General features: G+C 33.5%; 4 protein-coding genes across 6 annotated transcripts; 2 read left to right on the top strand and 2 right to left on the bottom strand.

Annotated features, from left to right (window-relative positions):
- The first annotated feature begins 1,206 nt into the window (after positions 1-1,206).
- LOC105777848 (ABC transporter B family member 9) lies at positions 1,207-7,050 on the top strand. Its single transcript, XM_012601343.2, has 11 exons — positions 1,207-1,712; positions 2,220-2,274; positions 2,457-2,632; positions 2,714-2,935; positions 3,018-3,256; positions 3,335-3,860; positions 3,936-4,209; positions 4,294-4,966; positions 5,049-5,277; positions 5,377-5,907; positions 5,986-7,050. Exons 1-11 carry the CDS (start codon positions 1,410-1,412, stop codon positions 6,643-6,645), a joined length of 3,888 nt encoding a protein of 1,295 aa, XP_012456797.1. The 5' UTR covers positions 1,207-1,409; the 3' UTR covers positions 6,646-7,050.
- A 1,369-nt stretch (positions 7,051-8,419) lies between these two features.
- Positions 8,420-10,346, top strand: LOC105778514 (uncharacterized). 3 transcript variants are annotated; one of them, XM_012602238.2, is made up of 4 exons: positions 8,420-8,524; positions 8,624-8,838; positions 9,171-9,478; positions 9,578-10,061. In XM_012602238.2, exons 2-4 carry the CDS (start codon positions 8,745-8,747, stop codon positions 9,668-9,670), a joined length of 495 nt encoding a protein of 164 aa, XP_012457692.1. In that variant the 5' UTR covers positions 8,420-8,524; positions 8,624-8,744; the 3' UTR covers positions 9,671-10,061. The 3 variants fall into 3 exon arrangements, with proteins under 3 accessions (XP_012457692.1, XP_012457693.1, XP_012457691.1); XM_012602239.1 differs by adding an exon at positions 10,075-10,346 and having other exon boundaries at positions 8,425-8,838; positions 9,578-9,676; XM_012602237.2 differs by having other exon boundaries at positions 8,426-8,838.
- A 154-nt stretch (positions 10,347-10,500) lies between these two features.
- LOC105778515 (senescence-specific cysteine protease SAG39) lies at positions 10,501-11,742 on the bottom strand. Its single transcript, XM_012602240.2, has 2 exons — positions 11,197-11,742; positions 10,501-11,106 (listed from the first exon to the last, which is right to left on the bottom strand). Exons 1-2 carry the CDS (start codon positions 11,627-11,629, stop codon positions 10,514-10,516), a joined length of 1,026 nt encoding a protein of 341 aa, XP_012457694.1. The 5' UTR covers positions 11,630-11,742; the 3' UTR covers positions 10,501-10,513.
- A 1,822-nt stretch (positions 11,743-13,564) lies between these two features.
- Positions 13,565-14,683, bottom strand: LOC105775885 (senescence-specific cysteine protease SAG39). The gene is made up of 2 exons (XM_012598378.2): positions 14,248-14,683; positions 13,565-14,157 (listed from the first exon to the last, which is right to left on the bottom strand). Exons 1-2 carry the CDS (start codon positions 14,681-14,683, stop codon positions 13,565-13,567), a joined length of 1,029 nt encoding a protein of 342 aa, XP_012453832.1.
- Positions 14,684-18,719: the final 4,036 nt, after the last annotated feature.

Below are 18,719 nucleotides of genomic sequence, written 5' to 3'. Positions count from 1 at the left end.
AATTGATAATTCAGGTGTCACATTAGACATTTTATAAAGCATAAATACCAAATATGATATTATCTTTTAATTTTTAAAAGTAAAATATTTAAAGTACAATCTTATAAAATAAAATAAAATAAAATTGAAAAATCCCCATATTAAGTGATAAGTATAAGTGTTTAGTTATTATTTTCTACAATTTTATTGAACAATATATTATTTACTTTTTATCATGAATTATTAAATATATTTTAAAAATAAGGTTTTTAATTATGCTTGAAACATTTGGTGTCTTGGTACATATAAACATAAAACTTCATTAATTAATTAGATTACATAGTTAAAAATTGGATACTAAATATAAAATATTTATTTTATTTTAAATAATTTTACAAATGAAAGTCGGTTTATATTAAAATTCTAAATTAAAAATTTATAAGTGAAAAATAATGATTTATTTAAATGGAAATTAAAAATGAAAAATCAAAAGCAATGGAATAAAACCACAAATTTAATGTAAAAAAAGCCTCCAAAAGTGGAGCTAACATGTCAGCACACGATGGAACAATAGAGTCATCAACAAGTTTCTAATAATTAACAAAAATAGGAAAATCGGATGTAACAAACACCAAATTTCTAGAAAGACCGACAATTAAAATCAAAATACTAAAAAAAATTAATGATAAATTTAATCCTTAATATTTATATTTATTGTTAATTTAATTATTATTTTTGGTAATTAATTTTTAAAAGAATCAAAATTATTTTTAACAAAAATACTCACTAAAACATTAAGGAATCTACTTGCAATTTATCTACATATGCTTTAAGATTATATTGTACTTTTTATTTTATATATAATATCAATAAATAATTTAATAATTATGCAAAATTTAAAATTTAAAAATTAGTCTGAATACACGTGACATGCTATATTTAAAATTAATTGATTAAATTTATCATTTGCAAATTTAAAATGCATAAATAAAATAGTAAGATATTAAAAAAGTATAATATTAATAAAATTTAAAGGAATATATATATTTAACACATTAAATTAAAAAATATATCACATATATTTTAAACACTTCTCTATTAGCCCAAAAAAGGGAAAAAAAAAATTCTGATTGAGTTTGTAAAGGAATCATTAAATTTATTCACGTAGTACCCACCATAAATTCCTGCTTTTATTCAACTTGTTTACATACATTGCTACGTCTCTCTCTCTCTCTCTCTCTTTCTAGTTGGCCTGTGATCTTTCTTTAAGGGCTATTTTCTTGAATTTTCTTTTAACTGTTCTAACAATTTAGAAACTAATAAATAACCCAAGAAAATATTTGGGTTGATTTCCCTTCTTTTCTTTTCTTTTTGATCGAAAGGAAGCTGGAATATATATACGTACGAGAGGATCATTGAAGAAGCAAAAAATGGAGGTTGATACTGCTGATGGATCAACAATGAAGAGGGGTGAAGCAGCTGACAAAGAAGAAGATAAAAACAAGAACAATGGCAGTAACAAGAAGAAGAAGACATCTGCTGACGATCAAAAAGTGCCATTTTACAAGCTTTTTTCATTTGCAGATAGATTGGATATGTTCTTGGTAACAGTAGGAACCATCGCGGCTATTGCTAATGGCTTAACTCAACCCTTCATGACGCTCATTTTCGGTCAAATGATCAATTCTTTCTCCGGTGCAGATCAATCCGGTGTCGTTAAAGCAGTCTCAAAGGTTAAAAACACTACTTTCTTTCTTTCTTTTTTTTTTTTTCTTTTGGAGTTATTTCCGTCAAGGTTTTGCTTTTAAGCAATGTTCATATATATAGAATCAGAAAAAAGAAAGAAGGAATTGAAAGTCCATCTAATTATTGTTTGATTCATTGTTTCTTAGTTTTAAAGATTCAAAACCATTGAGGGTCTTTTCAATAGATTGTATTTGTCTGCTTCGAATCCTGTTATTCATTAGAACATATGAATTATCAAAGTTTAGGGTATTATGGCCGACAGAGTGTGGATCTTAGGAATAATTATGTTGGCAAATATTGGCTAAAGTGGAAGAGTTTAGTGACTTTACTTTTTATATATATATATATATCAATATTGATTGAATTAAAAGTGAGTCAATCCGAATTTATTTTCTAAACAAATATGTATAATGAGCATAGATTTGGGGAGTATCTATATATCCTATTGTGAAGTAGTTGTAGTTACTAATGAATTTCTTTGTTTGATTTTCCAGATTGCAGTCAAGTTTGTCTACTTGGGGGTTTATGCCTGCATTACTTCATTTCTACGTGAGTGTTGAATTATACCTATTGTTCTATTTCAAGTTTTAAAAACAAAAATATAAAGTGAAATAAATTAATAATCATGCACAGTTTTTTTAAAAATATATATTATATATTTTTATTCATTTAAAGAAATGATTAGATCATACGTTTAACTTTTTGGATTTGGAACAATGTGAGTTTTTCAGAGGTATCATGTTGGATGGTGACCGGGGAAAGACAGGCCGCCCGCATTCGTGGCTTGTATTTAAAAACCATTCTCAGACAAGACATTGGTTTCTTTGACACTGAAACATCGACCGGTGAAGTCATTGGGAGGATGTCGGGTGACACTATCCTCATTCAAGAGGCAATGGGCGAGAAGGTCAATATTTTATATATACATACAAGCCATTTCATATATGTGCATATATAATTTGATATATATTTTTTGTGGGTAGTGCAGGTTGGGAAGTTTATACAACTAGTATCAGCTTTCATTGGTGGGTTTATAATAGCTTATGTAAAAGGATGGCAACTAGCACTAGTTCTATCAGCCTGCATCCCACTTGTTGTCTTTGCTGGTGGAACCATGGCCATGATAATGGCTAAAATGTCGAGCAGAGGACAGGTTGCTTATGCTGAAGCTGGAAACGTAGTGGAACAAACTGTTGGGGCCATTAGAACAGTAAGTGATCTTTAACTTGAATTCAGGTTTCATTCATGGCGAACTCAATTGATTTCGTTGATAAAATTTTTATATTTTTCAGGTCGCATCATTTACCGGCGAGAAATTCGCTATCGAAAAATATAATGATAAGCTACAGATCGCCTATAGTGCCACCGTTCACCAAGGGCTGGTTTCAGGCCTAGGACTTGGTGTAATGTTGCTTGTTGTGTTTTCTACTTATGGATTAGCTGTATGGTTTGGCGCTAAATTGATAGTACACCATGGATATAATGGCGGACAAGTCATTAATGTTATATTAGCAATTATGACAGGAGGAATGTAAGTATAATTATATGTATGTTTGCCAAGTTTTTCTTGTTTGATCTCTTACATGGTTTATTCTACTGTTGGGTTCAGGTCGTTGGGACAGACAACTCCGAGTGTAAATGCGTTTGCATCGGGGCAAGCTGCAGCGTATAAGATGTTCGAGACTATTAAAAGAAAACCGACGATTGATCCGTACGACACGAGTGGAGTAATGCTGGAAGATATCCAGGGTGAAATAGAACTTAAGGATGTCTATTTCAGGTACCCTGCAAGACCAGATGTGCAGATATTTGCTGGTTTTTCGTTGCACGTACCAAGTGGTACAACTGTGGCCTTGGTTGGACAAAGTGGGAGTGGGAAATCAACGGTGATTAGCCTTTTGGAGAGATTCTATGACCCTGATTCTGGCCAAGTTCTTATCGATGGCGTTGATTTGAGAGAGTTGCAGCTTCAATGGATACGGGGGAAAATCGGGCTTGTCAGCCAAGAACCTATATTGTTTGCAACAACTATCAGGGAAAACATTGCATATGGAAAGGACAATGCCACTAATGAAGAGATTAAAGCAGCAATTGAGATGGCTAATGCTGCTAAATTCATTGACAAGTTGCCCAAGGTAACATAACATCATTTTGTTTTCCGATCGAAAATTTTAGAGCGACTAAGCTAAGGATTGCCGTATGGCTAACAGGGGCTTGACACCATGGTGGGGGAGCATGGAACTCAACTTTCAGGCGGGCAAAAGCAACGAATAGCTATAGCAAGAGCCATTTTAAAGGATCCAAAAATCCTCCTCCTCGATGAGGCTACGAGTGCGCTGGATGCAGAGTCGGAACGGATTGTTCAAGATGCACTAGTGAGGGTGATGACTAATAGAACAACTGTGGTGGTGGCACATCGATTGACGACTATCAGGAACGCTGACATGATAGCGGTGGTGCATTTAGGGAAACTTGTGGAGAAAGGTACCATCTCTAAACCAGTTTTGTTAGCCTATGTTTCTAAACTATTTCACCAGTTTTTGTAACATTAAGAGAATAAAAATCTAGGAACTCATGAGGAGTTGATCGGAGATCCAGAAGGGGCTTATTCCCAGTTAGTTCGTTTGCAAGAGGGAACTAAAGAAGGTGGTGATGCTCTTGGGAAGGAAGCCGAACAATCTGATGTAACCACAGATATAGAGAAGGACATTAGTCGGTCCGGAAGCCAGAGACTGAGTGCATCTCTGATAAGGTCCATAAGCAGAAGTGCATCATCAAGCCGACAATCCTTCACATATAATTTCGGTGTTCCCGGTCTTGCTAACTTTGCCGAGACAGAAGAAACAGGCGTAGAGAGCAATGTACCAGAAGAAACTAAAATCGAAAGACGCAAAAGTGTTTCAATTAGACGGCTGGCGAATCTTAACAAGCCTGAGGTACCTGTCCTATTGATTGGATCCATTGCTGCTGCTGTACATGGACTGGTTTTCCCAATATTTGGTCTCCTTTTCTCATCAGCCATTAAAACATTCTATGAACCACCAAGTAAGCTGTTAAAGGATTCCAAGGTGTGGGCAGTTAGTTACGTTGGAATGGGTGTGGTTATTCTATTGGTCGGACCGATGCAGAATTTCTTTTACGGAGTTGCAGGCGGGAAATTGATCCAAAGAATCCGTTCCTTGACGTTCGAGAAAGTAGTCCACCAAAACATCAGTTGGTTCGACGATCCTGAGAATTCGAGGTATACTTTAACCAAACTTTTTTTTTTCTTTATGTGAAATTTCTTGCAGCTTTTAACAAATATCTCTTTTCAAACTTCACAGTGGCGCCATCGGTGCGAGACTGTCCACCGATGCATCGACTGTAAGAAACCTTGTCGGTGATAGCTTGGCCCTGATTGTACAAAACATAGCTACTATCATAGCAGGATTAGTCATAGCATTTACTGCTAACTGGATATTAGCTATAGCAATCCTAGCTGTCATGCCATTTACATTAATTCAAGGATACCTGCAGACCAAATTTCTCAAGGGATTCAGTGCGGATGCAAAGGTCAGTGATACTGATACTCGATGACAATTGTTTCGGCTATACGAAAAAAACGTGTATTTATATGCATATATGTAACATGTAAATGAATGTAAAATGCAGTTGATGTATGAAGAAGCAAGCCAAGTAGCTAATGATGCAGTAGGAGGTATAAGAACTGTTGCTTCATTTTGTTCAGAAAAGAAGGTGATGGGTTTATACCAAGAGAAATGCCAAGCCCCAATGAAGCAAGGAGTCCGTCTCGGACTCGTAAGCGGTTCCGGGTTTGGTTTCTCTTTCTTTGCTCTATACTGCACAAATGCCTTTTGTTTTTACCTTGGAGCTGTACTAGTGAAGCATGGGAAAGCAACATTTGAAGAAGTATTCAAGGTTTTCTTTGCATTAACGGTGTCAGCCATTGGTGTTTCACAAACAAGTGCTTTAGCTCCTGATACCAATAAAGCCAAAGATTCAGCAGCTTCAATATTTGAGATTCTTGATAGAAAACCCCCCATTGATTCAAGCAGTGAAGATGGTTCCACAATACCTACCGTTACAGGCAACATTGAGTTGGAACATGTTAGTTTCAAGTACCCAACACGACCAGACATTCAAATATTCAAAGATTTGTGTCTCAGCATACCTTCTGGAAAGGTAAATTTATTGCAGAATTGAATACCATTTAGAACCCAAATTCTATCTCATTTTGCGTACCTTTTTTTTTGTATGCAGACTGTTGCACTTGTTGGTGAGAGCGGGAGTGGGAAATCAACCGTGATTAGCCTCATTGAAAGGTTTTACGATCCAGACTCTGGTTGTGTAATGTTGGATGGCATTGATATTAGGAAGATAAGAATAAGTTGGCTTAGGCAACAAATGGGATTGGTTAGCCAAGAGCCAATACTTTTCAATGAGACCATACGTACCAACATAGCCTATGGCAAACAAGGAAATGCAACCGAAGAAGAGATCATGGCAGCTACGAACGCAGCGAATGCACATGTGTTTATCAGTTCGTTGCCGCACGGTTACGACACTTCGGTCGGAGAACGGGGGATTCAGTTGTCCGGCGGGCAAAAACAGCGTATAGCCATTGCTAGAGCCATTTTGAAGGACCCCAAGATCCTTTTGCTTGATGAGGCAACAAGTGCTTTAGACGCAGAATCGGAGCGTGTGGTGCAGGAGGCATTGGACACGGTTATGGTGAACAGAACGACTGTTGTTGTTGCTCATCGCCTTAGCACGATAAAGGGTGCTGATATTATCGCGGTGGTGAAAAACGGAGTCATTGTTGAGAAAGGTCGACACGATACGTTGATAAATATTACCGATGGGGCTTATGCTTCCTTGGTGGCACTTCACTTGACATCTTCGGTAGACACGATACGTTGATGAATATAACCGATGGGGCTTATGCTTCCTTGGTGACACTTCACTTGACATCTTCACCACAAGGCAGAAACTTCATACTGTGATGCATATTATGTTGCTTGACTATTTGTAGAAGATGTCAAGTGAACACACACACAATGCAGATGAAGAAGAAGATCTTCAAAACTGTAACTCCAATTTCTCAATTTCTCTAAGTAACTCCAAATGAAATCAGTTTCTTAGAGCCAAAAGGATTGGTTTTTGAATTTACCTTTTGACCTCTTTTCTTTAGACATCATGAAAAACTACATGTTGAAGGTTAAAGTTTCATAAGATAGTTTTATAAATTTCTTTAGCTAGTTCCTTCTGGGATGCACCCAAAAAATGGATGCATTGCCTCAATGGTATAATTATGATTATAGTGCATTCCAAATTGTCAATTGTTTAATTTAGTCCTTTTAGCTTTTATTTAAATGGAATAATTATAATTTTGACCTTTTCAAAAGTTAAATATTTAATTAAAGTCACTTTACTACAATTCTTTTAGCTTTGGGTTTTACCTCACTCCCAATCACAAATTATTTATATTAACATTAAGTCTACACCAGCAATCACCTCGCATTAATGTTGAAGAATTAATGCTTTAGTCGTCATTTTCATTTAAAAAATTATTCGACTCTTCAATGTTTTTATCACTATTTTTATTAAGAACAAATGATTTGACTATTTTCAAAATATTAATAATTAAATTTAATTAAAAAATAAATATTAAATTGACAAAATATATAAATATATATTTTGATGTCAAACTAGTTTTCGTTTTTATTTTCAAATAATACATATTAATATTGGATTCATACTCACCTCTTTGATCTCATCCAATCAAAACTTATTCTCTATCAACAGTCACGTGAGTCCCACCTTTAACTTTAAATCCTATCCATATATGGAGCAGGCCGAACATGGGTTGGATCCGACGGTGCTTGTGTTGGACCATGTATCACTATACATTTTTATATTTGTCTAGGTACAATTCAAAATATGGGCTCAAATTGTGAAAGTTTATACCAATTTTAGTTGGCATAAATATGAATTAGTCCTTCACTTATTTCTTTTGTCTGTTTGATCTTTATTTTTTTAGAAACGAGACCAACATGATAACATACGCGTTCACATATACTTAGAGAAAAAATATTAAAATTTCAACAAATTAAAAAGAAAGTAACAATATAGGTAAATATTAAGTGCTAAGTTTTATTTTATACATTTTATTTTAATATTTTTTTAATTTTAATTTTTATTAAAATTTTAAATATAATACTTGACAAGTAATAGTATTATATATTATTATATATTTAATTTTATGTGATGTAAACTATATAATGTATAAAAATAAAGCAATATATTACATAATTAGAAAACATATTCTTAGTATTTTATAATTTTTTATAATATTTGTTATACGGTTAATGTTTAGAGTTTATGAGTGTTCCTCTCAAAGATATCATCTCCAAAATTCTAATACAATTGATTGTCTTAAGAATATAATGTACTTCATCATGCCCAATTAATTGTTGATAGGATAGTGAAGTAATAAGTCGAATTTCACCATTACACCTAACTCATCTTACCCAACCAATGAAATTCACATCAACTTTACTAACATTAAAATTCACATCAACCACAGATAACGTAAACCGACTCCATCGAGGGAAAGGAGGGAAAAAAAAGGCTTTGCAAAATCCACACCACTCATTCCAAATTTCAGCATTTAAATACACCCTCCAAATGGCCCCAGGGGCCATCAATGCAAAAAATCTTTCATAATTCCTAAATATTCCAACTTCTCTCGAAGAGAGTACCCCAACGGATAGGCAAACCAGTTTCTCGATTCCAGCAAGTAACAGTGACTGACGCTTTGGCTTTTGCTAATCGCCACTAATTCCTAGTATTATTTCTCAACGTACAGCTACTAAACATTACTTGCTCTTTCGTACAGCTAAATTTTCCCAGAAAGTGAGCAACAATTACAACAGGCAAGTAGTTAGCAGCCTAAACGATCTTTGAGGGGGAACTGGAAAAGGTTTTTAAGTACCCAGAAAGGGAGGAGGGAAGCAATTATGCCATCAGGTTCTAAGAAGAGAAAAGCTGCTAAGAAAAATAAGGAACAAGCAGCCAAAAATGAAAATTCATCAACTAATAACAATCCACATGGTACATGGATTTTTTAATTGAGAATTTTGTTTTGGGTTTTTGTTTTTTTGCTTGATTTGGAAGATGGGTACTGTTGTTTTTAATTTATAAGTGGCATTTAGTTCTTGGAGATTTATAGTTAACTAAATCATGCATGCTTGCTTTGAATGTTTGATGGCTAATATCATGTTTATAATAAGTTCATGCCCTGATTAACTGTTTACTTTGTGTTTTGTTTTACTGGTGATTGTTGCTATATTTTCATCAAAATTCTGGGCACTCAGTTTTTTGTAGTGTTTGTTTTGGCTTGATAAGTTTCTTGTTTGCGTGGTGATTGTATCAAATGGTGCTAGGAAATGATGACAGTAAAAGCCAAGATGAAGGGGACACTTATGGTGGTGATGTTGGCTCCCCTGCATCTCAGGATGACCATAATCACCACCATCGGTTCAATCACCGTGAAGAAGAAAGGGAAAGAGCGCCATCGCCCGTTGAATCGCATGCAACCATGGAGAAGTCTGTGGATAAAGTCACTAGAGATGCAGAAAGCAGAGAGAAATGTGGACAAGTTTTCTCATACTCGAGCTCTCCACCTGCTGAAGCTAGTAACGTTACGGAAAAAACCCAAGATTCCGAGTCCCATGATCATTCTAAAAAGCAGGTATATCTTGCCCGTTTTCTTTTCTAGAGTCGTGGATTCGAATGTTCACTTATTTGACTGAAAAGTGATTTCTTGTTTATTTCCTGAATTGGTTCACAGCCCCTTGTTGCTTCAACTCCACCGGCAGTGCAAACAACCTCGTTCTTAAGTTGCTGTGGATTGTTCGATGTTCTTACCGGTTCAGGGAGATAATTACAGGTTCAGGTTAACCTTTGCGTTAAAGAAAAAACTATATTATGCTTTCCCTTGTAGTTGGTAGCTCATATCCTTTGTACTTTCGTGGGTGGATGAGAATGCTAGGACTAGAAACCGCAACTCGAGACCTGAAATTATTGCTTGTCGGCTACCTGTTATTCTTTCACAATCTCATTGGCCTTTTTTCTTTCTTTCCTTATGGCTTCATTGCTTAAAGTAACCCCCAATTGGTTCCGCGTTCATCCTGATACATTATTATAAGTTAACAGCATATTCAGTGCCCAAAATAATACAACTCGAAGCAACCTCGTTCTGTAATATTATTTTGGTTATGTATACATTTCTTGTTCATATACACGCATATATGTCTGATATGTTCTGTGATCTCCTATTTAATGCAGAACCATTTTTCCATGGTGATTTGGTAGACAAAGGCATTAAGTGATATCTACTCCCTTGATATCATTGAAATCTTCGTACACTTGCATCAATTCTGTCTACTATATTCAACATAAATGTCATCTATGATGCCAACGCGATTAGACTTAATTCGGATGTGCCAGTTAAATTGAGTTTAAACCTCGTATAAGGAGTCAACTTCAATGAAAGTATATAATTGTAAAAAGATGTTAAAGGAACAATAAAAGTATGGAGTAAAGCTTTCTTTTTCTAATATCAAGGCATTAGTAACAAGATCGAACAGAACAATAATTTGAAACTATACATAGAAAGCCTTTTTAGTTGTTTTTCTTATAGTTATATTTATGAAAAAGCTAATAATTAAGCACATGATGGCTAATTCGTCCCCAATAATACTGAAAGGGCGGCCAGTGTGCTGCATCAAGCAGTTGGGTATGAGGCTTCCATTGCAATGCCGCAGAGTCCTTCCTCAGCATCAATATCTCTTTGCATTCTAATGTATCCATCCTCTCCCCAACTGGTGCCCCATGAATTTTTCACCAACCAATACTTGGTCCCATCATCATCTTCTCCATACCCAACTGCTGTAACCCCATGGTCGAGAGAGGTGCCGCAGTCACCGGTGAAAACACCGCTTTTGTAGTTCTGGAAGTCAGCACCACCGGCATCAATGGCAACCGAAACCGGTTGATTAGCCACTGCTTTTAACAGTGCTGACTCACTATTTGAAGGTACGTCTTCGTAACCGGTGATCTGAGCGGCATGGTTGGCAGCTGCCTTCTTGTTGCAAGTTCCATCAACTCCTTGGTAAGGGTAATTGGATTCAGTTGTAAGTCCTTTGTTTGAAATGATAAATTCAAAAGCATCATCCATGAGACCCCCACTGCAACCTTCGTCTTCCCCATTGATGTCACAATCAACTAATTCTTGCTCTGATAGTGAGACAAGGTTACCAGTTTTGAGTTTGGTGATCCCTTCCATGGCTGCCACAGCTGAGAATGCCCAGCAACACCCTACATCATTCAAAGCAAATATTAAGCATTATTTATGGAATCATGATTAGATTGATTTCTTTATATACAAATTCTGTCAGTCTGAATCACCACATTGGCCTTGGTCCTTGATGTTGGTGACAACTCCTTTAGATCTCCAATCCATGCTAGATGGAACTGCTGTAACATTTTCATACCTAAAAGATGTTTTTGAAGACGAAGCAATGGTGGAACGTTGCATTTTATAACCGTTCCTCATTGATTTAAACTCCTCGTTGGTCAAATCTGTAAATTCATTAACACCAAGCTTGTACTTTTTGGCAGTATGACCAGCATTGTGGGATTCGATGTACTCTACATTTTCTTTGAATATCTGGAATCGTTTATCCTTCTCTGATGGATCTTGGTAAACTCGGCCATAGCTAGCCATCCATTGTTCAAACCTGTCTGACATGGATACCTCAGGAATCGAACGAGACGAGGCCTGAGAAACCCAAATTCCCAAAATAAAGAGTAAGGCCAAGTATTGTCTTCCAGAAGCCATTGCTAGAAACAAGAGTCCACAAGTAAATTTCAAGAAAGGTTATAGTGAAGGAATGTGAGATATATGAATCCCAAAGATGGGTTGTGGTTTATATAGCTTCTCCTAGATTTCTAACGGACGAATTCCCACAATTCTACGTGCTCCGGAAATTATCGTGACAAGGACTCCATCCTTTGATTTATATATTTTATTCTTTTAGAAGATTTCTATTCTATAATTATTGGAAATAACTGACTGGAGATGAATCAAGCAGCTTATGTTCCTACTTCCTGGTAGTCCTGCATGTGTTCCCACAAGTTTGGCAAAAGCGACAAGTAATGGCGTTCTAATAGATAGTTAAAATATGACAAAATAAAGCTCCAAAACAATTAATAAATATCTGAAACCTGCATAAGAAACTTACTCCGTTTCGTCTAGTTAATGTTTAAAATTTATTAATACTGATGGAGAAAGCTAGCGTTTAGCTAAGGCAAGCAGAGTGTTTTTACATCAAATCTGCAACCTTACAAATTACTAGCCCTCCCTCGGATTATCCTAAGACAATAGTTTTAATCTTTTTGACTTGACGAAAAGCATTTTGTGGAATTACACCATCAAATTCATTTTCTAATTATCTAATATAAAATAATTATTATCATTAACTATCTATACTAATACAATGTCTCGTTATTTTTATTATATTCAGTTGTTACCGCGGCTATTGGCACAATAAAAATGATGCGGGTTTAAGCACACTTAAGTGTATCCCTTTCCTCCGATTTAAGGGTTTGAAGATTATAGATAGAAGTAAGTATTGTATCAAAAAATATATTTATTATTACAATGCTTGTGGTTGAGTATGTGTCACGACTTAAACAAATACCAATTTTATTAAGAAAAGACTTAAAAATTATTTTTTTAATTAGTAATATTCTAATGATCTTGTTGTCTTTTTCATATTTCTATATAAAATTTTTAAACATAACAACTAAAAATCACTATTTGAAATAACCAAGGCCTTAAAGACTCGTATTGGTGAAAATTTGTAAACAAAAACCTTACCATTCCACCTATATTTAATTTTAACGAATAACTTTTTTGTATACATGTACTTTGTACCTAAAAAAATTATTTTCATCTTCAGAGGTTATCAATAAAAAAGTCTAAATATTTTTTTTTATTAGAAAACGTCAATCAAATAAGACTTATTACTGTAACGCCCCTCACTCAGTCCGGTCGTCGGGCTCAAGCTATGAAATGCTACATCAATCATCAAAACAATTGAATACAGTTTATGCCAATTAATTCATTTTAAAATTATCAATTCATTATTCAATTTCATGCACAATGGATTACAACCAAAAACGAAACTTAATTAAGTTCATGATTGTAAATAAACCAATTTAAACATAATGAGGGTTAAATTACAACATTGCAAAATATGAGTCCAAGTATCAGTACCCAAGATAAGTACCGATATTCTTTTTAGTTTCCAATTTACAAAAATCAAGTTAAGATAAATGGGTATCGATACATAGAATCACGATATCGATACCTTTTTATAAGTACCGATACCAGAACTTGATATCGATACCAATTCGACAATCTGCAAATTTAAAATACTGTTGATTTGGTACCTTGATCTAGGGTAAATCTCATCTAAAACAATGTGCTATTTACATTGAGTTTAAATCTCATCTAAAGTGCCAACTTCATTTAACATATATAATAGTAAATGAATGTGAAGGGGGAACAGCAGGATTACAGAACGAACCTTTTTTTTGTCTAATCTCAAGGGATTAAGTAACAAAGTACAGAACAATAATATTGGAACTATACATGGAAAGCCTTTTTAGTTGTTTTCTTTATGTTGTTTCAGATTATATAAATAAGCTAATAAGCACATGATGGCTAATTTGTCCCCGACAATAATGAAAAGGCAGCCATTGTGCTGCATCAAGCAGTTGGGTATGAGGCTTCCATTGCAATGCCGCAGAGTCCTTCCTCAGCATCAATATCTCTTTGCATTCTAATGTATCCATCCTCTCCCCAGCTGGTGCCCCATGAATTTTTCACCAACCAATACTTGGTCCCATCATCATCTTCTCCATACCCAACTGCTGTAACCCCATGGTCGAGAGAGGTGCCGCATTCACCGGTGAAAACACCGCTTTTGTAGTTCTGGAAGTCAGCACCACCGGCATCAATGGCAACCGAAACCGGTTGATTAGCCACTGCTTTTAACAGTGCTGACTCACTATTTGAAGGTACGTCTTCGTAACCGGTGATCTGAGCGGCATGGTTGGCAGCTGCCTTCTTGTTGCAAGTTCCATCAACTCCTTGGTAAGGGTAATGGGATTCAGTTGTAAGTCCTTTGTTTGACATGATAAATTCAAAAGCATCATCCATGAGACCCCCACTGCAACCTTCGTCTTCCCCATTGATGTCACAATCAACTAATTCTTGCTCTGATAGTGAGACAAGGTTACCAGTTTTGAGTTTGGTGATCCCTTCCATGGCTGCCACAGCTGAGAATGCCCAGCAACACCCTACATCATTCAAAGCAAATATTAAGCATTATTTATGGAATCATGATTAGATTGATTTCTTTATATACAAATTCTGTCAGTCTGACTCACCACATTGGCCTTGGTCCTTGATGTTGGTGACAGCTCCTTTAGATCTCCAATCCATGCTAGATGGAACTGCTGTAACATTTTCATACCTAAAAGAAGATGTTTTTGAAGACGCAACAATGGTGGAACGTTGCATTTTATAACCGTTCCTCATTGATTTAAACTCCTCGTTGGTCAAATCTGTAAATTCATTAACACCAAGCTTGTACTTTTTGGCAGTATGACCAGCATTGTGGGATTCGATGTACTCCACATTTTCCTTGAATATTTGAAACCGTTTATCCTTCTCAAATGCATCCTGGTAAACTCGGCCATAACTAGCCATCCATTGTTCAAACTTGTCCGACATGGATACCTCAGGAATCGAACGAGACGAGACCTGAAAAGCCCAGATTCCCAAAACAAAGAGCAAAGCCAAGCATGGAGTTGTAGAAGCCATTGTAAGTGTAGAGTCCACAAGAAAAGTAGAAGAAATGTAATATTGAAGGAATGTATGTGAGATATACCAATCCCGACATGCGTTGTGGTTTATATAGCTTCTCCTGGATTTTGTAACAGACGAATTCCCACAATTCTACGTGCCCTGGAAAATAAAATATCCTGACAAGGACTCCATCCTTTGATTTAAACAATATTGTACTTTCAGTAGATGAATCAAGCAGCTTATTTTCCTAGTAAACCTGCGTGTGTTCCTACAAGGTTGGCAAAATGTATAAGCGACACAAAATAAGGGTCCAAAAAATTTAATATAACAAAATGACTCCGTTTCATAGAGTCAATGTATAAAATATTTTAATACAGAATAACTGATGGAGAAAGTTAGCATGCTAATGTAGGGCAGTGTGTTTTTACACGAAATCTGCAACCTTACAAATTACAAGCCCTCCCTGCTATAATTATTCGAAGTAAATAAAAAAAGAAAAACCCACTTGTATGGCATTTCTATCTTAAAACCAATCCTCAACTTTTCAATTGTAGAAAAGAAAATTCCTTAATTTTTTTTTTCAACCTTGGGCCTGGAACATTATGGATTTGCATCTTATAATAAGAACATTTGGTTTGGGTCCCAAGAGTTTAAAGCAGAAATTGAGGTTTACGTCGAAATATAGCTTGATCATGACAATTATGATTCTTGTAATTTGTTACTGCAATATAAGTGGAGATTGAAGATTATATATTCACCTTCGTTTTGAAATCTGTACTATCTATATGGGATTCCTTTATCTGACATGTTTCCAATTCCGCTTTTTTCTTTTTCCTTTATAGACTATTTTGGTAATCCGCAAAACAGTCCCAAATTCTAAACTTGGTTTGTGTCTATTTAAGTAAAGCTTGAGCCTTTACGAGATTGATATGATTCAAATTCAAGTCTATATATATTAATATAAGTGATAATATTTTTTAATGAAATGTAGTCATAAACATTATATATTATTATTAATAAATTTTATGTTAAATAATAAAGTGAAATCATTTTTTAGAACATTAATTATGATTATAAAATATTTTTAATACGATTTTTATTTATGTATAATAAGTATATAAAATAAAATATAAATTGAATGATAAATAATATATTAATTTAATTATACGATAAATAGTGTTATACTTATCACAAATGATTCAACATGATTTATTATGTAATGTGAATAACATTACTAATAAAAGTAATTTCTTTTAATAAAAATCATCTAAAACAAAATAAATTATTTTTATTTAAATTGTTGAACAATTAAAGCAAAAGGAAAAATACAATATCCAAATAAAACATATTAATTAAAAAATTCTTAAACTCATAGAGTCATACAAATATATAAAAATCAAGTCATCCGTAACCCAACTCTTAAAAGTTGCAAGTAATAGCAACATCCAAAATTAGAATTACAATAAAAATTTATAATTAACCTTTGTATATAAATTTTTTAAAAGTAAAACAATATTAACTGCTCGATCTGAATTTTAAAATCTAAAAGTAAAAAAATTTAAATTTCTAAAAGTAAAAAATATAAAGACTAAATTCTAAAATTTCAAATAGTATAGAGATTTATGGGCATATTTTAACTTATTTTTATCATTGGACAAAATTAATAGTGTATATTTAAAAATTATACTAATCTCTTAGCGTTAAATTCATGGCAATGTCTTTTGGATGCTCTGAGGGGCTATTTCAAATGTTGAAGACACCAAATAAAAGGTAAAATTGCCATTATCGTATTTGGCTCTGCAATTTGGTCGTTAAGTTGCCCTTTCGTAAGACCTTTGCTAAAAAGACTTGTAATCATCACCCGTTGATTTGGCTTTTGTTTATACCATAATACCATTACTTCTTTGTTTTCATTTGTAGCCATTAATTGACTTTTGTACACACACATACGTGTTCGCAATGTGAATTGAAATTCCACTGTATTGCATGTAATATATTTGATAAATTTACATTTACCTTAAAATAATCATAAATAAACTAATACGTGATCTTAACTAGATTCATATCGATATTATTATCAATAAAAAAGAATATAAAACACGTTCATGCTCCTCTTTAAAAGATAGAAAGAGATTTATCATTTAACCCCTTAATTCCCAAAATGAATCAAAAATATTAATTTTATCATTTAATCCCTTAAAATTTTATAAAATTACACATTAAAATAATGATAAAATTACACTTTTATCCATCCTTAAAAATTATGATACACGCAATGACTTATTTAACATGTTTCATGTTTGGAAACTCCGACTTTTGTGTGACAATGATGGAGACCTCCACCAGCTTCATCAATTAGATATGATCGGAGCTACGACTGATCCACAGCCACAAGTTTTTCACCCACCCACTTTGGATTTTTGCAGAATTGATGTTGGAACAACTTTGTTTGGTTTTAACTTTTTATTTTTATTTTTTTCTTACAACAAATATTTTCTAATTACAACTTCGGTAATAATAAATCATTATAAACATAAAATTGAATAATTAATTAAACTTAAACAGATTCATGCATGCATAATTATACGAGTAAAACTCATACATAAACACTTAGAAAAGCCCAACATGCTATCAGTTGCATAATGACAGAAACTTAAAATTGAAACGTGTCTTCTTCACGTCAGATAGAAAGTTGCTTAATTCAATTTTTATAAAATTATGACCAATTCCTTATATTTGCATTAACCAATAGCAAAAAATGGAGGCATATGTTAAAAGTTCATGAAAGTATATTTAAATAAAAAGTTTTTAGATTTAAATTTTAAATAGAATATTATTGAAAAGATAAATACAAGATTAATTTTTATAAATTATGAACAGGTAAAGTTAAAGGTCAAAATCTCATATAATTTATAAATATTATCTACAAATTAAATGCATTGAATCTGGACGAATTAACTCATAATTAAAAAAATTAAATCTTTTTTTTTATATCAAGTTGGTGCCCATAAGGAAAATTGTGACCAATTCATGAGTTAGATGATAACAAAGAAAGACCTACATAGCCTATAAAAAGAAAGTCTTCCATTGAAGTTTTGTTTTGCTCTTTTAAAAAAGAAAATTAATGTAATTAATCAAAAGGTGATGGAAGTGAGGGCCATGTGTTAGCTTCTTCTTCTCAAACATCATCATGCCATGCAGTATTAAAATGGAGCTTTTCCAGAACTATACATTTATATACTGATTTGTAATAAATTAATCATTCATTTAAAAATGAAATTAAAATAATCTAATTATAGATACATATTTTTATATAAAAAGATATAACATCATGGTTTTTATGTGGTTAAGATTAAAAGTGTGATTATATAATAAATTTTGATTATGTCTTCACAGTTCAAGGAACAAAATTTCTGAAATGGGAGTTGTTTGGTTTGTTTTATAGATTGAATTCAACGTATCGGAATTTCAGTTTTATATTTTTTTACGAGATTTTTAATTTAATATATGAAGAAAGTAATCTCATGGGTATCGAGATTCCAACAATTTCACTTCAGTTAAACCTTAAATTAAAACATTTCATAAGCATCTATCAAATTATTTAAAGTTAAGAATTTCGATCTAATTTCAATCGAAGGAAGCTCCGATCTGATCATTTTTATATCCATGGGTGGTGAAGCATTTTTCAACTATTATCATTGAAGGATCATTGAAGTTCAATGTTGATGGAGCAATGTGATATCCACGAAATTAATTAAAAAATTGATTAAGGTAAGTGTATCTATTAATTAATAGTATAGTTACGAGAAGTAAATATATTATTCTCACGGAGTAATTACCGTCTTTCTATTATTTAATCGATAAATCCGAGTAATTGATTAAAAACTATAATTAACTAAATTAATTGTTAACGAACACGACAAAAAACAAGTTAGAAAAATAATCGAATAATAACCAAGAAGCGAAACAATACCCAGGAAAGAATTCACCTACATTTCATTTGTCACTATCAATCTAAATTACGCAATTTCTTTATTTAGTATCTTGATCC

Source organism: Gossypium raimondii, chromosome 10, assembly GCF_025698545.1.
Source record: "Gossypium raimondii isolate GPD5lz chromosome 10, ASM2569854v1, whole genome shotgun sequence".
Lineage (NCBI taxonomy): Eukaryota > Viridiplantae > Streptophyta > Magnoliopsida > Malvales > Malvaceae > Gossypium > Gossypium raimondii.
Note: the sequence above shows the minus strand (reverse complement) of the source record. Positions and strands in the feature narration are given on the sequence as shown.

Bases quoted from the DNA above. Each gene is read 5' to 3' on its own strand.
- LOC105778515 (XM_012602240.2), bottom strand. From the start codon at position 11,629: ATGGCTTCTGGAAGACAATACTTGGCCTTACTCTTTATTTTGGGAATT. The intron at 11,107-11,196 runs GTGATTCAGACT...TGAATGATGTAG, and splicing joins CAAGGACCAAGGCCAATGTG to GGTGTTGCTGGGCATTCTCA.
- LOC105778514 (XM_012602239.1), top strand. From the start codon at position 8,745: ATGCCATCAGGTTCTAAGAAGAGAAAAGCTGCTAAGAAAAATAAGGAA. The intron at 8,839-9,170 runs GTACATGGATTT...AAATGGTGCTAG, and splicing joins AACTAATAACAATCCACATG to GAAATGATGACAGTAAAAGC. The intron at 9,479-9,577 runs GTATATCTTGCC...ATTGGTTCACAG, and splicing joins ATGATCATTCTAAAAAGCAG to CCCCTTGTTGCTTCAACTCC.
- LOC105777848 (XM_012601343.2), top strand. From the start codon at position 1,410: ATGGAGGTTGATACTGCTGATGGATCAACAATGAAGAGGGGTGAAGCA. The intron at 3,861-3,935 runs GTAACATAACAT...TATGGCTAACAG, and splicing joins TCATTGACAAGTTGCCCAAG to GGGCTTGACACCATGGTGGG. The intron at 5,908-5,985 runs GTAAATTTATTG...TTTTGTATGCAG, and splicing joins TCAGCATACCTTCTGGAAAG to ACTGTTGCACTTGTTGGTGA.
- LOC105775885 (XM_012598378.2), bottom strand. From the start codon at position 14,683: ATGGCTTCTACAACTCCATGCTTGGCTTTGCTCTTTGTTTTGGGAATC. The intron at 14,158-14,247 runs GTGAGTCAGACT...TGAATGATGTAG, and splicing joins CAAGGACCAAGGCCAATGTG to GGTGTTGCTGGGCATTCTCA.